A 17,772-nucleotide genomic window follows, 5' to 3' on the forward strand; every position below is an offset into this window, starting at 1 on the left:
TATGAGAATAAGTGAATTTAAGAGAAAAATAAACTTTGAATAACTATCATGTTTAAATTGGGTATTCAAGATTTAGATAAAAGTATTCAAAGTTAGGGACATAATATTGGCAATCTATAGAATAAGAATGGAAACAAGGTGATAATTTGCTGGTTAAAATTGTATAATTTTGGAACGCAGGAGCGAGAGATGTGAGGAAGCCCCAAAAGCGAAGAAAATATGATTATTATAAGATGTTAACTGTATTTCTGTTTTTTTTTCTTTTTGTTTTGTTTTCTGTTTATTCTGGTTTTTATTTTATTGTATTAAGAAAATCTTCAATATTTTTTTTTTTTTTTTAAGACCCATGGCTTCTAGGAGAGAGAGTGGGTTCAGCAGACTCCTCTGCATTTTACTAGGAAACAGATCTGCTCCAGAAATAGAATGAAACCTCTGGTGCAAGGGAAAAGATGTGTTTTTGCTTTCCCCCATGGAGGCCTTGGGGAATGTCGAGATGAGGAAGGAAATGAATACAGCTAGGTCCCTATTTCATATCTGCATCCTAAGACAAAAGCTCTCTAATTCAGTCTCCACATCAACCCTTATGCATCAAGGAATATACCTTTTTATTACCTTGTTGTTGTTTAGTCATTTAGTCGTGTCTGACTCTTCGTGACCCCATGGACCAGAGCACGCCAGGCACTCCTGTCTTCCACTGCCTCCCGCAGTTTGGTCAAACTAGCTTTGAGAACACTATCCAACCATCTCATCCTCTGTTGTCCCCTTCTCCTTGTGCCCTCCATCTTTCCCAACATCAGGGTCTTTTCCAGGGAGTCTTCTCTTCTCAAGAGGTGGCCGAAGTATTGGAGCCTCAGCTTCACAATCTGTCCTTCCAGTGAGCAGTTTATTAAGGTACCTTACCATTGCTGAATCAAAGTGAATGAAGAAGCCATTCTGGCCTCCATATTAAATGCTAGGACTATCTTAACTACCCACTGAAACTCTGCAGTTCCATCCACACTTCTTCTGACCAGCTGTGATATGTTTCATGGTTACTCCCAGCTGTCCATTGGGTACATCCAGAATCCAAGTAGCGGGGGGTGGGATGGAAGCTAGCCTGTCTTTTCTCATCATTTCCCTGAAGACGCCTTCCCCTGGATTAACTTCCATGAAGACCCAGAGACACAGCTTGAAAACACTCCCATGAAGCAATACAAATGTAAAGCCCCATTTTCTTACTTATCTACAAATGTTTCCCTACTGTATTTGTGTCAGGCTGATGAAACATCTTATAGGGCAGTCTGAAAAGAAGTGGGATGTCATCCCACCTTACTTCATCCCATTACATGTACCGCAATACTTAACACATATGCAAAACAAATTCTAGGCTAGAATTATCCATTGGGAATTTGCATTATTTTTTTAAAAAAATCAAAACAAAGAGGTCTGGAAATGATCTGCTGTCTGTGTATGTTTCCTTGGAATACATAACAATGTTTAAAAGTAATCTGGAAATGAATATAACTTGTTGTGCCATTTTTAAGGGCACTCAGGGTCCATGTGCTAGTTGTTTTCAGATCCAATTATAAATGAAAGGCTTATGGGATTATTGTTTTTTGTCTAGATGTGTTTCAAATGCTTAAACATGTTTTCTGCTTTGATTTGTTTCTGTTGTCTGAGTGGGGGGGGGGCAATAGAAAAATGATATATTACTTTGTATGTATTTTAGAGGATTCCCAGCAGCAGTGGGATGAAATGAGAGGGGCAGCTTTTACAGAGAAATACTAAGACACAAGTTTATGCACTGGAGCTATGGATCATGACTTGTGTATGTGTAATTATGGTAAAACCAAGATTCCTGACAAAATTGCCATGACACCCTGCCGACTTCCCTCTCTGCTCTTTCTTCTGTCTTATCATGGTCCTCCTTTTACAAACCAGAACAAAAAAGGAGAGAATGATTGGCAAATGAATCAAGAAGCCTCACTGAATAAAAGGGTGAGACAGACACACACAAAATGGAACCTGTTCTTCACAGTGAAGACTATAGTTGAGATAGTGGCTTGATCACATCATCAAGTAAAATACCAATGATTTATTCTCATGAGTGTTAGTAAGAAAGACGTGATGTGCAATGGGGGGAAAATGATCTATTTTTTCCCCTGCTGAAAATAATTGGAACTAAGTAAATATACAATTACTCAAATTCTCATAGCAAATATTGCCTTTGGAAAGAAGCTCAGGATTTCATTTAAAATACATACCATGCAAGCAGAATCTAAATGTGGGCTGAGTTGGATGTAAAATGAAGTCCTAAAGTCAATGAGTTGAACCCCAAAATGACCTTCCTGGACATGTTCTGCTCATATAAGGGCTAATTTTCAGTTCACATCAGAACACTGATTCACAGGCATAGTTAATGGGGGTTTATTTGTTTGTTTTTGTGAATACAAAATGGGATAGTTTGAGGGATTTACCAGTAGTTGTCCTGGTAGCCACTGGCTACCATCTTCCCCACCCCTTCCTAGATGTCTCTGTGATGATCTAGAGTTGTTCCAAGGGGCATTCCGGGGGTAGAAATTGCTACCACCATCTAGTGTCCATTGGGAAGACTGCCACTGCCACAAAGTGGTAGCAAAAGCAGAAGCAGGGAAAATGGTAAGCCACTTTCATATCACAATTACCCATCAACATTCCTCACATTTGAGCTGCCAAATTTTTCCATGGGCAACTTTTAATTTATTCTTATCAGCTCCCAGAATAAGAAATCAGACAGTGAAGCTCCAGAAACTACATGTATGTGAACGGCAACATTTATATGTGAATCAAAAGCTCTGTGAAGCTCCTAGCAGACATTCCTAGTCCAGGACAGTTTATAATTTATATAAATGAAACCATTATTGGCAGTTTAGACACACAGATAGAACTAAAGTATGGTAATTTGTACAACACCCATGAACCTGAATAATGCCTGATTATCATCTCCTGAACTTTAGCATTCACACAAATCTAAAAGGATGCATTGAACTGATGCTAGCACCTATTTGCCACATACTTTTGTGAAGCTAATTATCAAGTGCTCAAATCTACTAAACTAGAACAAAGATTAAAAATTTGCACACAGACTCACTATTAATGAAAGACAGGACAGATTAGGAAGGAGGATGAAAGGAAAAAAAACTATTTGTTTTGAGGACATGTGTGCCATGAACCAGTTTTTAATCATACTTTAAGAAGTTGTTTATGCATGAGAAGGTGCATCAGAATGTGGATGTGCATGAAACTGGGCACCCAACTAAATGTAATGCAGTGCAGATAGATGGTCACAAACAGGTAAGCATTCCAATGTGTATTTTTGTGCATATCTAATTTATGATTGCAGTTCTTGATCTGACCGGTGACATGCCTAAAAGCTTGCTTTGACATATGGCTCTTCTTAGCCAAAGGTGGATTAGGAACACAACGTACATGCAACTATTCACAGAGCTATGTCAAAGGATGAAATTTGTATTTTTCATTTGCACTGGAGAATTTGGAATTAATGAAGCTAGCTGGATATAATGAACACACAGAGAAATCTCATGAGGAAAGAATCCCCAGAAGTATTTGCAACTATTGTTCACCCTCGGGCTACAGTAGTATCAAAACAGACCTTACTGCAGCCCATTAAGCATGCAGCAGTGCTTCTGGAGTCATTAATGTGCCCATCAAGACAGCATCTAAAACAATAGTCTTTTTAAAAGTCTAACTCACAGCTGGTAAATGTATTGTTCACATCTGTTTGATGTGCTAAAAGGTTAGTAGCTGACTCCCAATCTTTGATTTAGTGAGCAAGCCAGGTCTGTAGATTGAAAGTCAGCTATCCTATCTCTGATAAAGCATCGAATACAACTTTAAAGCCTGCAAACTGTTTGACTGTGAAGATAGTCTCATGAAAGGCATTGTCTCCTTAAGTTATGGTTTAATCTCTCATCTCTCAGTTCTAATATTTGCTATTTTAGCCCCTCTCTCTGTTCTGTACCTTTAAAGCACATTTGAAGCACATTCTTTCCCTCAAAGAATTCTGGGAACAGAATAATAGAACTGTAAATTTGTAAAGGGGCCTTGAGGATTATATTGCTCAACCCCCTGCAATGCGGCAATATCCATACGGGGATCAAACCTGCAACTTTGGCATTATCAACACCACACTCTTTGTTAAGGGCTGCTGGGAATTGTAACTCTGTGAGGGGTAAACTACAGTACCTAGAATTTATTTGAGGGAAGGGGTGTGGTTAAAATGTGTTTCAGACACACAGAGACATATACTAATTTCTGTTTCCTTAGACTTGTGTGTGTGTGTGTGTGTGTGTGTGTGTGTACGTGTACACACAGTATCATAGAGAAATCAATACAAAACACATTCATATTTCTCAATTAAGCATCTAGTGGCTAGGCCAGCAAAGCTGCAACTCCTTGTGGCATTTCTGCTACCACTGCTGTGGGCTTGTATTCCTGACTTCACCATTAAGACCAAAGAATTACGACACAAGTCAAGGTCTCTAGCATGGTGGGTTGAGTAGCAGAAGAGCTGTCCAACCACAGAGTCACAGGACAACAGGAACTGACCAGAATGTGATGCTGTGCCAGAAACATCTTCTTACAAACCCAACCAGTTTTACACCTGCTCCCAGCCCTTCCTAGAACATTAGCAGGGTCCTGATCCAGGTGATGCATAGAGACTTCCTCCCCTCTAGAATGAGGCTCATTCTGGGTTCATACTACCAGGTACGCACTGCACCTCTTGGCCTGGCCACCTGCTTATAGTTGCCACCACATTTGCCATTTGCTCCTGGGGTTTTGGCAATGAGTGTAGAGGGGATAGGCTCTGTGATGAGCCAGGGCACATTGAATCCCTCAGATCTGTAGGTTTCTATAGTGGGACATCATTTAGGGAGTTGGTGTCAGAGTATTTACCAAGATCTGCCAACCAACAGCCGTGCTGGGACTGGCAGTGGGATCATTCTCCAAGCAGAAAGTCACATACACTTCTGGCTCCAGTCTGTTCCTGACACAAAGGTGGTGGGGCATGAGACACAGAGATTCTCACTGCATCCTCAAAACTGCCATTTATTGAAATGCACAGCAACAGTGAATTGCCTGTCATATTGAGTAAGATTTCAGGTATGCTGCAGCGCTCGTAAGAGATTGGATAGGCAATTGGGGCAACCTAAGTTCTGTGTTGTCTCCTGAAGCAGTGACGAATTGGAAGGTATTTTTCAGGTTGCAGTAGAGCAACTTACCTTGTGGCCCATATATGAGGCCTCCCCAGAATGTCCTTCAAACTTCTTTTCTTTACCTACTCCCAAATCTTCTCTTGTCGTTGCCCCAGTAGTCTTCTTGGCATCTTGCTGTGCTTGCAATTGCCTCAGACCCAACCACAATATTTGCAGATGACATTTCCTTATGTGCATCATTAGAGAAACCTAATGCAATGGGAAACTGCCCTTTTAAACATCATAAATTTCACCTACCTGGTCATATGTGGCTAGCCAAAGCCTCACCTTCTGAGGTTGGTTTACCTGTTTTATGGTAAAGGAGCTCTACCTTCCTTTGCATAAGATCACCGTAATATATATACAAAGCAGCACACCTGGGTTTGGGCTATTAGTAGACACTGAGAACTGCTATTTGTGATTCGAGGACCCGTCCCCCGCTTGGGGATAATAAAGACACGTGGACACAGGATATTAGGTTAATGGGCTAGAAAAGGCCACAACTTTATTGATTACAGCATGTGAGGAGGTATTGACTTAGGCATTGGACAACAGCAAATCTGACTCCACCTACTCGGAGAGGGGTGAGTCTGACGAAGGGTTAACCACCAGCAGGGGGAGCCTGTTGATGCAAATACAACTATAAGCTCTCCCCTGATGTCACTGAGGGTCGTGCCATGGCCCCCCGCCACACAGGGCATCGGACAGGATCCACGACCGCTGGATTCCTTTAACGGAGTACCCATAAGTGAAGGGGTAGGCGATGGCCACACCTTGCCCTTCCACACACCAGCAACACATTGCAATGCCTAACCGCCAAATACCAAGAAAGTTGTGACGATTGCTACGAGGTAGGCGGAAAAAAAAACAAGAGGCCGGTGCCAATTTTCCAATTGGAAAAAACTCCTACCAGGCCCCCTGGGCAACCAGGGCGACCAACCATGGGTCCATAGCAAGGTCAAGCGAGAAGCTATGCACTAAAGGGAGTGGTGGGTGGTGACTCATGAAAATTGGCAGCGCAATGGCAGGGAGAGCTAGCGCAGCCGCATTTGAGCGGCTAGACCATGCCCCTGCGGTGTCACCCGATTGGGTGAAGATGGCAGGGCAGGGGGCAGAATGCCCCCTGCGTGACGTGGGAATTGGCTCCCGCTCAAAACCCCTCCACTCCGGAAGGAGAGGCTTTCATGAAACCCCTAACAGCAGTAGGTAAGGAGACACCCTAATTTTACTGAAGAGGTGATATACATGAATGAAGACATAAAATGTAATTGACTTCGGTGCTTAGAAGCTACATTAAAACCCCAGTGTACATTAGCATGTTTTATCTTGAGTTTCAAGCATCACTCTTACATTCGTTTCAGTTTTTGAAGAAATGAACATTTCAATACAACCTTGGGGGGGAAAAAAAATCCAGTTTTTCTTGACTGATTGTTAATTTCAGCTTATGAAATTCTAAGCAATAGATTCTCTTCTCCTAGACAAAACATTCTTGATGAAGAGAATGGTTTGGTAAAGAGTCTTGCTGATAAGGGTAGGGCTGTTGGAGTGGGGTATTTTTTGCAGGAAAAAAAGCAAGCCACTGCCAGTTCTGAAATCCTTAGTGTGCCCATCAAGAATAAAATAGGTTTCAGTACTTATTCTTGCAAACAATATGCTAACAGCAGTTCAGTAATAAAAATATAATATCTTTCAGATTCTTGTCTCCAGGCTTACGTCTCTTGTTATTAAGATAACATATTGAATTTAGCTGGGAGTTTCTATATCTATTTCTCATCTTTAACAAAGTCACCACTGTGAAATTTCTTTCACAAGGGGAAAATATCTACTTCTTCATATCCAAAAGCTGCTATAAATTCTTTAAGTAATGTTAGTGCAGTGAACTGACATAACAACCCCATTTCTTTTGCTATGTCTTGTTCACAAACATATCTAGTTTTTTCTTATGTATGTATGTATGCACATGCAGTGAGTGAAATTATTATGTTTTATGTCTTTTAAACTTTGTAACTAACCTTTCTTCTTAGACAAGATCTCACGTAGTTATATCATACATACTCTTCCTGAACTACAGTCAATAACCTTTTGCACTAAGGATGTCATATTTAGAATGTATTCTATTGTTTTTCATTTACACAGCACCATTAATATACATGACAGCTTAAATATACATATCAGTTAAAGAATAAATCTGTGTCATGCAGAGCTTACAATTTAAATGTTAATAATAGGGCAGACAGCAGAAGGAGATGGGAGAAGCAAACAATAATTTTAATTTATTTCTGATATTACTCTAGAAGCCCCTGCAGGAGCCACAAATGCTCTCCTCTTTTTTATTTCAGTTTTGCGCTTTGAAGAGCACTCCTAGCAAGTTCAGATAAGATGAGCAAAAGTTTGGGGAACAGTCTTGGGATTGGTTGTTTCAGACAGGCACTGAACATAAAGCGGGGGGGGGGGGGAGACACAATGAAAACAAAACTGAATGGCTAGTTTAGATTAAGCCTAGTAGCAAGGAGAATTATGAGCATCTCTAGCCTCACCAGCAATGAAGGATGGTGTCACGCAAAGTTTGGGAAACTGGATTCCATGGACCAGAGTCCATAGAGGTGAAACCATTATGGAACCCATAATGACATCACTTTGTAGTCCTTCTGATAATATACCTATCTATTGTGTCACCAGCCAGTCTCTAAGTTGTCTTGGTGAGGTGGGGAGGACAGATTTTTAAAATTATTATTTAAAGCACTTTTACTTCACTCTTCGGTCAAGAAGCCCTTGTGAGGCTGCAATACCTGGCTGCATTCAGCTCAGGGGAGATCACAAGGTGTATGAAACTGGGCTAACTAGCACTGACATATTGAAAGGAGTCTGACATTTGCAAGATTTGAGAGTATTTCAGGCCCCAAGCATAGGAGAAACTGAAGTCATCATGGCATTTGTGTCTTGCCACGAGTGTTGTTGATTGAACCGAAGTTTACTTACACAGAGCAAGCTGTTGATAGATTGATGGCACTATAAAAATGCATTTTATAGGGATTTCAATTTGAGGAGATAACAGTACTTTACATTTTAATAGTGAAGGAATCTTTTTGTTGCTGAAATGTGTTTATAGCTTCTATTCTCCCTGGAATATCAGTTTTGCTAGGATATGCTAGGATATGTAATTAGCTACTTTTAATACGGAGAGAACAAGTTAACAGTGCACACTGTTGATTCATTTTTTAATTTGGGGAAAGATAGAATGTACAGCTGCAGTACAAAGACAATTATGCTTAAAGAGAGATATAGATATATAAACAGTAACAGAAATAAAGTCACTTACAGTGCAATCATATGCATGTCTATGCAGGAATAAGCAATGTTTAAATTACATTGCTTATCCGTGTTTTGACTATTTAACTCTGAAAGCTAAAATGTAAAATTGAAAAATAACGTAACGTCATATTTATTACTGTCTTGCAGATCTCTGGTCCAGATCCCTACACTCTAGGGCATGTAGAGAAACACTTTTATTTTCAGTCTGAAATGAATGTATGCTCAAAGAAAATTGGTTGGGAAGTGGTTTGTCAAAAACACAGAGTGAGTTCTGAAGGTTATTTTAAAAAATTCCACCAGTGTTCTGATAAATTATTGTTTCCCATTCCAGAAACGTCTGTTTGGATTCTGAAACCTCTAATTCTAAAGATAGTTATGAAAGTTTTTCTGCTCCAGAGGTGTCTGGGATGAGTAGAGTAGTTACAATTCTATGGTGAACTGTTGTGTACATGAGATACGCATGGGTGTGTAGAGAGAGAGCATACAAGGCAGGCAACATATGCAGGGCTGCATGTCTGTAAGAATTTGTAACCCAAATTAGAATTACATCCATATTTTGTGTGTAGGCGGTATTAGGATCTGCAAGCATTCCAGTGGCACATATCTACTTAGGACCTTATTATTATTATTAAATTTATATACTGTCCTTCATCTGAAGATCACAGGACAGTTTACAGCATAAATTTACACGTCATTAATAACAGGAGTAAAAGAATGAGGAGGATCCCGCCTACTTAATGAATAGTAAACAAAAAAACCCCAGTCATAATAAAGATAAAATTGATAAATCCATCTATATATTTCCTGAAGAATGTCGTCACAATTATAATAAACACACTACAGACATCAAGTGACTAAGTACATGTTTTCCCTCAAAATGAAAATTATCTCCATGTAGGGAAAAGCTGCCACATGTGAATCAAATGTTAAACATCATGACTGTGACGCTACCATCTATGCATGCAGAAGCTGTGGCTACATTTATGTTGCTCTCGGGGCCGGCCCACCCATGAGGCTAAGTAGGCAGTTGCCTCAGGGCAGTGGGCTCTGGATAGCTGGGAAAGGCAGCACATCAGGCCTCCACGGAGCATGCCCTGCTCTTGTCGGCCATCAGCATTGCTTCCTCTCCCTCCCCTGCTGCGCACCTGCCCACTGCTCCCAGCAGACACACAGCAGGGCAGGAGAAGGAGGGGGCGGCCTTTTTCTGTTTTCTTCTTGTAGCAAAACATGGTGGGCTGGCTCTGGTCACCATGTAAGAGAAACTGGAAAGTACACCAATTCACTGAACTAGAAGGGGAGTGGGGACTTAATTTCAGCCCTTTCCCTCTCCTGGACAGCTCATTCATTCAATTCCACCTTACTTGACAGGGCTACACATATGCAATCCTGGCTGCTAAATCGAGCTGAGGAATCATATGTGATTGACCAGGGTTCCTGTCCCCTTGTCGGAAGCCGTATGTGTGAGTAAGGCTCAAGTCAATCATTCATTGGCCATGGAATGTGCCTGGCGCATGCAGAATCATTGAAGAGGTGGGGCCCACACAGCATGTTTCCCTCACTCCTTCATACATTCAGACTGAACACCTGAAGAGGTCTTAGCTAGAATGGGATAAAAGGGAACTACAGTAGTCTCTGCCAGCAACTTCTTCAGTTGTAAACTGCTCATTATTTTTCGTCTCATCTGTCATTTCCAAAACTTTTAATGGATAATTATTTCTCAGGTCACCATGATTTAACTTTTCAGTATAATTGGGCAAAACTATTATTATCTGTCTTTAATTTTTTAGTGAAACGTTAAACATGTATACCTGAAAGTAACCTGAGAGTAGATCAGGCTTTTTAAAAAGGAAAAAAAAAGAAAAGGATTTAATTAGAAACAATGAATTGTGCTCAAGTATACAATTGCAGTTTGCAAAATGAAAGATTCTGAAACTAAATAGGATATGCATTTGAAAGGATAATTATTACAATTACTGAATGTTCTTTTAGGAAGGCCCTCTTATACTCAGTGTTTACATATTGTCTCATTTTCTTTTCATATTTCAATGAAATTAATTAATTCAAGATCCTTTTAATATATAATTACTTCTGATATAAACTATGCGCAACATACTGAAAAAAGTATCATTTGGTAACATAGCATCCAATTTAACTATGAAAGGCCACTTGGAATACATCGTGATCTCTAGGAAGCAGGGAATATTAAAATAAAATAAACATTTCACTATGGTGGGGCAGAAGAGACTTCCAAAGATGTTTTTAAATTACTCTAGAAATATTAGGGCTGGCAGAAATTCTGGTGACAGTCCTGTTCGACAGACTAATGGAAGAACTTCCTGAAAACTTAGTGCAATATGGACTTAGAGCAAACACTATCTTTATCAATTGTGCATGATCTTGGGCAAGCAACTGCACAATACCTTGTGCTAGCAGTAGCACACTGATGAATTTTAGTTCTCTTTTCTTAAGCAAGGATCTTCCACTGTCATTAAGAGCCCTTTCCTTAACATCCACTCTACTGATCTACTTTATTCAGGACAATATTTGAAATCTTCCATTAGATCAATAGTAATCAAGAGTAGCTATGCTTGGAATGTTTATTAGATATTAAGTTTTCTTAAATGTGAATTCTCATTAAGACAACTTTGAGTAGCATTGGCTTTTTTCAGCTGTGGTTCACGGGAGCTGATGTAGAGTTCAGATTTCATTAATGGAACTTTAATCCTATTAGAATTTCATGTGTATTATGTGAAAAACAATATGTATTCATTCTGTTTCTGTTCTATATTATATATTGCATAAGTAGGTAGCCTTAAATATAATACACAACATTTACATGCTATATCACATTTTACATTCTGTGTTTGTAAGAAGTTATGTTCATATTTGTTTGTCAGATATACATATGGTGGATTTTTGTTTGCGTGCAACGATGAAACCTAACAGGTCTGTCTGTTGTCTTGAAGAGATGTGAAGTCTATTGTGCTCCCTGGACAGAGTCCTCTGCAAAGTGCTGGGAATTTGTGGGAAATGTGTGGGGATTCCTTGGTAGATTATTTAATATCAAAAGGGTTGCTTAAATGAAGCAAGTCTGGAAACCACTGCAGTAGAGAGAAACAATTGCTAAGACTTTCATAACTGGCACTTGAAAAAAGCAACATTAATCTGTTAAAGTTCACTTCTGATGTTGTGCCTTTGTTCCCATTACTGAAGTGATACACTCCTTTACTCTTACAACTTAATTTTCATTATGCCTCTCATAATGACTACCCAAGATTGTTTCTCCCTCGTTTGCCAGTTACATTTCCTAAGTATAATGATCTCCCCACCTCAACCTGGAGGGCTATATCCTACCTTCTGAAGGAAGCAGAAAGCACCAGACTGTCACCAGTTCCACTGATTTTCTTTCCAACAGCAGTCCCTGAACCACAGCACAGATTGTTCTGGAGAGTCCTCCAAGTATTTTAGGGACACAAAGGCCCGGGGTGGGAGCTGTAAAAGCCCCCCAGCCTTCTACTCACCATTTTTTGGATGCCAACCGTGGCCAGCGTATGCACTTGAGAATTCATTTTAGAAGGCTGAACACCACAACTGATTTTATCCCTTTTTGAACCCCACATTTCTTCCAATGTTCTCAGGGCAGCACAGGGTTAGCCGCATTCCAATTGTATCATTGCAGCAACCCTGTGAGATAGGGTGAAAAGTACTAGTGGGGAGAGTGCAGGTTTTCTCTTGGGTCTCCACAGTCCATGGCTAATCTTAACCTGCTACAGTGATAGATGTTTCATCATCTTTAATGCAAAGTCCAAATTTGCAACATAATTTATCAAAATGGAAACTTATGAACATTCCCCCCCCTTAACAACGTTGAAAGAGAATTTAGGAATAATCTAACAATAAAAAGGTAGAGGTTTTAAGCTTGATTGACTTCCAAATGACCAATCAATCTGTTGAACCAAACAGCTTTCTACTGCAAGTTTGTTATACAAGTTATGTGGCAGGAGGATTGATACTTCCAGCTTATTGATTCAATGGCCTGTGAATGAAAAAAGGATTTTTGAAAGAGATTCAGACATTAAAGTCAATCAGTTAAACCAAAATGCATGTATACGCTTGTGCATACATGCACGTGTGCACACACATGCACACATTCTCTCTCCCTCTCCCTCTCTCTTTCTCATGAAATGGGATTAAATGATAGGTAGGGCAATGCATATATTTTGTTTAAAAGACTGTTCTGGCTAAACCACTAATGGATTTATTGAAATGAATAAGAATGTTTATACTCTATTGGGCTCATTATTTTCTATCTTGGAAGGACTGCAAATGACAGCCATGGCAAGAAAATACTTTTGGTGTCAAATTCTTCCAGGTGCTGCTTTTTCATTCCCAAAATTAGAGGTGATTAAACTGGATTTAAATTACAGGGAGGTGGATTTGGTTTACGTAGCTTCACTGTACCCTAGAGCAACCTTTCATAGCTAAGGAATTCTGGAATTTCCCTCACTGAGGGATTTTCAAGAAAAGAATGGCATCCATCAGAGGGTTTTAGGTTGTTTTGATACTGAGGTTGAACTAGAAATTCCATCAGACCTTTCTTAACTCTAAGCAATTAGGACATTGCTTTGCAAAGGTAAATTGATGCAGTGCAGGAACGGGCATGGGACATTTCTGAACTTTTCCATGCTGTTCATGGAAAACTGTTCATTCTGGCATGCCTAGATGATTTCTTTGTCATTTTCAGCTTAGGCGGGCTCTCCTCTTTGAAGGCTGAAAACTCTTCCGTTCTTGTTCTGGAGCACACAAAACTCCTAGTGTTATTATAAATAGCACAATATTTCCCCTGTCTCTTCTTCTCAGCAAAGGCTATTCTCTCCTGAACTTCATCTGTAACCCACAGTAATACATTTGGATGAAATATCGCACTATGGGCACTCCTACAAAAAATATACTTGGACATACTTAGCTTGATTCAGGAGCACCCACTGAGAGGGGTTGATTAGATATTTGGACTTGAGTCTCCACAGTTAAGTTGACTATCCGAGGCCTTGTGTGGACTGAAATCCTGCATTCAGTTCACTGGGATTTATAGCTTAGTTGGTAGAGTATGAGTCTGTTAATCTCAGGGTGATGGGCAAGAGATTCCTGCATTACAGGAGGTTGTACTAGATTACCAACGTAGTCCCTTCTACGTAGTCATAATTCTATGATTCTAAAATATCTAACTTTTTACTGAACCTTCCTAATTTACTTTTCATATTGGTGGAAGAATTCCCATTCACTTTGACATTGCTTTTGCTCAGAGTCTATTTAATATATTTAACATCATATCTTAATTCAGTGCATGCCATTTTATTTATTTTTTTGCATTTCATGCCAACTACCAGCCTGCCAATGCCACACATTAATGATTGAGAGGGTGAAAGTGTCTCTTCCTGCAGTTCTGTAAAGGAAATATGAAAGTCAGACATCTGGATGGTGGCATCTTTGGGACAAATTAGCAGTAAGCTCTAGCAATTGCCTGTTTGGAAATATTTAGCCAAGAGCCCTAAATGTGATGTCCTTTATGACTTATGAGTTAAAACCTTGCAGGGCAATTCATGTGCAAAAAAAAAAAAGTTAAATGCCTCATAAAAATGTATTACAGCAGAGATAACCATCTGGTCCAGTATCCTTTCTCCCTTTCCCTATATAAACACTGGATGTCTCCACAAAGCCATTTAAATTTACAAATAGAACAATTATACTACTAATAATTTTGCTAGTTTCATTGTAAGACGTGGTTTCTATTTTAGGAATAATTATTCCTGGTCCCAGTAAGCAGCACTGATTCTACTCCCTCCAATATGGGGAATGATCATATTTGTGTCCATTTGGATGGTGCTGTGACACTCATTGTCACAAGCCCATCTGCCATACCATTCACAATTTCTGACATGTTCCATTGTAATAATAATAATAATAATAATAATAATAATAATAATTTATTATTTATACCCCGCCCATTTGGCTGAGTCTCTCCAGCCACTCTGGGCAGCTTCCAACAAAGATTAAAAATACATTAAAATACCATACATTAAAAACTTCCCTGAACAGGGCTGCCTTCAGATGTCTTCTAAATGTCAGGTAGTTGTTTATCTCTTTGACATCTGGTGGGAGGGTGTTCCACAGGGCAAGGCGTCACTACTGAGAAGGCTCTCTGCCTGGTTTCCTGTAGCTTAGCGTCTCGCAGTGAGGGAACCGCCAGAAGGCCCTCAGCGCTGGACCTCAGTGTCCGGGTAGAATGATGGGGGTGGAGACGCTCCTTCAGGTATACTGGGCCGAGGCCGTTTAGGGCTTTAAAGGTTACCACCAACACTTTGAATTGTGCTCAGAAACATACTGGGAGCCAATGTAAGTCTTTCAGGACCGGTGTTATATGGTCTCGGCGGCCGCCCCCAGTCACCAGTCTAGCTGCCACATTCTGGATTAGTTGTAGTTTCCGGGTCACCTTCAAAGGTAGCCCCATGTAGAGCGCATTGCAGTAGTCCAAGCGAGAGATAACTAGAGCATGCACCACTCTGGCGAGACAGTCTGTGGGCAGGTAGGGTCTCAGCCTGCATACCAGATGGAGCTGGTAGACAGCTGCTCTGGATACAAAACTGACCTGTGCTTCCATGGACAGCTGTGAGTCCAAAATGACTCCCAGGCTGCACACCTGGTCCTTCAGGGGCACAGTTACCCCATTCAGGACCAGGGAGTCCTCCACACCAGCCCGCCCCCTGTCCCCCAAGAACAGTACTTCTTTCTTGTCAGGATTCAACCTCAATCCATTAGCCGCCATCCATCCTCCAACCGCCTTGTCCATTATTTCAAATACCAAGGGGTTGTTGAGCTCCCTGCAGATGGCTGCATTGGTACAGTGCTAGTCTGCTTTGCCATAATGAATCCTTCTATGCAGAACGAGTCTCTACAAGTCTATTCTAAAACAATCGGCCAGCTCAAATAGCAGCAGTTATGTCATTCTCAGAGGGTAAGTATAACAAGAAGAAGAAGAAGAAGAAGAAGAAGAAGAAGAAGAAGAAGAAGAAGTGAAACAAGGCATGTAGCTTAGTACTTGGAGGTCTATCAGAAAGGAAGCAAGGAAGTGGAACACCTTTGAAAAAAATAGCTGGTTCCTTAAGTTGAAGAAATGAAGCAGTGCCTAAGCTACAAATCTTCTATCTAGTGGTTCGAGAAAAATCTAGGATGAAATAAATAGGAGCAGTTAGGAGCACATTTTTCACACTACCCTATACAGAAAAGCAGTCTTAGAAGGGGTCAAAAGGAAGCACTTTTCCTACTTCTAATCATGCCCACCCCTCAGGTAGGTTTTCTATCTACATGAGCCAACATGTTTGGAGATGCAAACATGCATGTGAGATGAAAGAAATGTAAGGAGGCGAAGCAATTTGCATAGAGATGTGACAAGAGTAGAAAAAATTAAGGAAACACTCCTCTTGGCTTTTCTGCTCCACATTACCTATCCTAAAGATGATTTCCTCCACTAGGAGAAGTAAAATTTAGCTTTTTCCACATGTTTGCAACATGTAGTTCTATCCTAAGCATCTTAGAAATATACAATGCAGTATTTATTTACCAACTGTGTATGAAATGCTTATGCTTTGATGGGGATTGTAAATATTTTAGCACAAGATGAGATTCCCCCCCTCCCCTTCAAATCAATGACAAAACATTCATCTGAACAAGGCTGGATTTAGATACTGTAATAAAATGTTCCCACACCAAAGGCCTCCTTCAATTTATCAATTGTAATATTCCCCAGAGAATTTGTTATATTGACAAGATGGGGTTTTTTATTTCATCTATTTTTCTTACCTTCCAAAGTAAAACTCTCGCACCCACCTCGCAGAAATGTTAGACGAAATAGGGTTATAATTTATACCAGCTAATTTGTTTTTAAATTTCCCATAGGCACAGCAGCTTACAGACTTGGAACAAAAACTAGCAATTGCAAAAGAAGAATTGGAGAAAGCAGCTCTTGACAAAGTAAGAACTCTTCTGAGCACATCTTTCAGCTCTATTAATAGACAGTGATTGCAGTCTAATATGACAACGTAGGATCTTATTCTTGTAAAACTGTAGACATATATTTGATTGTATGCATAATGAGTATTCCCCCTGGAGAGGAGGGAAGTTCTTGCAGTATGACAGTCTAAGTACAGGCATTTGTTCATTGAAGATGATGAAGAAGAGCCATCTCTCTTTCCTCTCTCTCAACATGCTCAGGAAGGGGCAAGAGCATCATTATGATTTTTACAACTTCAAATACCCAAATACAGCTGGGACCCAAAAGATGTGATGTTGTAAGACCTATAGCACAGAGCATCATTACAGAGAGAAAATGTGTGCTGTGTGAAAATTTTCTTGAGACAGGAATATGTTGTAAAATATAAAGCAATCTCATCTAGCTAGGTGGCTACTATGCCTGGGCTGATGCCAGCATAATGTGAGGTGATTCTTTGTTCCACCAGCAGCAGAGGCAACACCATAATGAAATCCCCTGGATGGATGTGTCTTGTTGATAATGCTTTCACATGCAGGGAAGGCACCAATAATCCAGTGCACATGTCACATAGTCTATGTTCTCTCCAGTACCTAATATTCCCCACATAGACACTTTTCAGAAATTAGCACAAATGTCCTGGTGCCCAGGTGAGGACAACAAACTTTTTGCAAGAGGCAGACTACATATCCAAGGAAAGGATGAAAACCAGAACAAAATGCTCACATGGATCAGCACCAAAATCCATCTGGTAGTCCAGTTGGAATGAACACTGTGATGGGAGACAGAAGGTAGGGGCTTGAGTCTTCCCATGGGGGGCTTGTTTATACTCCTTACTCCTACATCATCGTCACAACATCCTGAGGGTTGTTGTACAAGCAGCAGTGAGGAAAGGTGTAGGGTTAGCAGTGCATTGGATTATTGGAACCTCTCACATTCCCCTTAGAAACATAGTGTTCCCTGATAATGTCAGAAATCCAATGCACAGCACCCGCTATATGTGGCCACCTAGCAGCTGCTTTATCAAATCTAACACAGAAGAGCCACCACCTTCCAAGGCATTCTGGACCAGTTCATACCGCCTGGAATCTGTGTTTTTTTATGGCCAAAGCTAAGTTGCTGACCCAAGGCTGGAAGAAGCACAAGGGCAGGGAATCCACTGCCATCCCGTCCTCTTTCCAG

At 40.4% G+C, this 17,772-nt stretch overlaps 1 protein-coding gene across 4 annotated transcripts in view; it reads left to right on the top strand.

The window, feature by feature from the left end:
- The window catches only part of LUZP2 (leucine zipper protein 2), a 349,517-nt gene that overhangs the window by 265,512 nt on the left and 66,233 nt on the right, over positions 1-17,772 (top strand). For 3 of the 4 annotated variants that reach the window (XM_081835527.1, XM_081835525.1, XM_081835524.1), the window contains 2 exons: positions 8,694-8,810; positions 16,500-16,574. In XM_081835527.1, the coding sequence (XP_081691653.1) occupies positions 8,694-8,810; positions 16,500-16,574 (192 nt within the window). The remainder of the gene's footprint in view (positions 1-8,693; positions 8,811-16,499; positions 16,575-17,772) is intronic. The other variant, XM_081835526.1, reaches the window with a different exon arrangement.

Source organism: Podarcis erhardii (genome assembly GCF_964252035.2).
Source record: "Podarcis erhardii genome assembly, chromosome: 1".
NCBI lineage: Eukaryota > Metazoa > Chordata > Lepidosauria > Squamata > Lacertidae > Podarcis > Podarcis erhardii.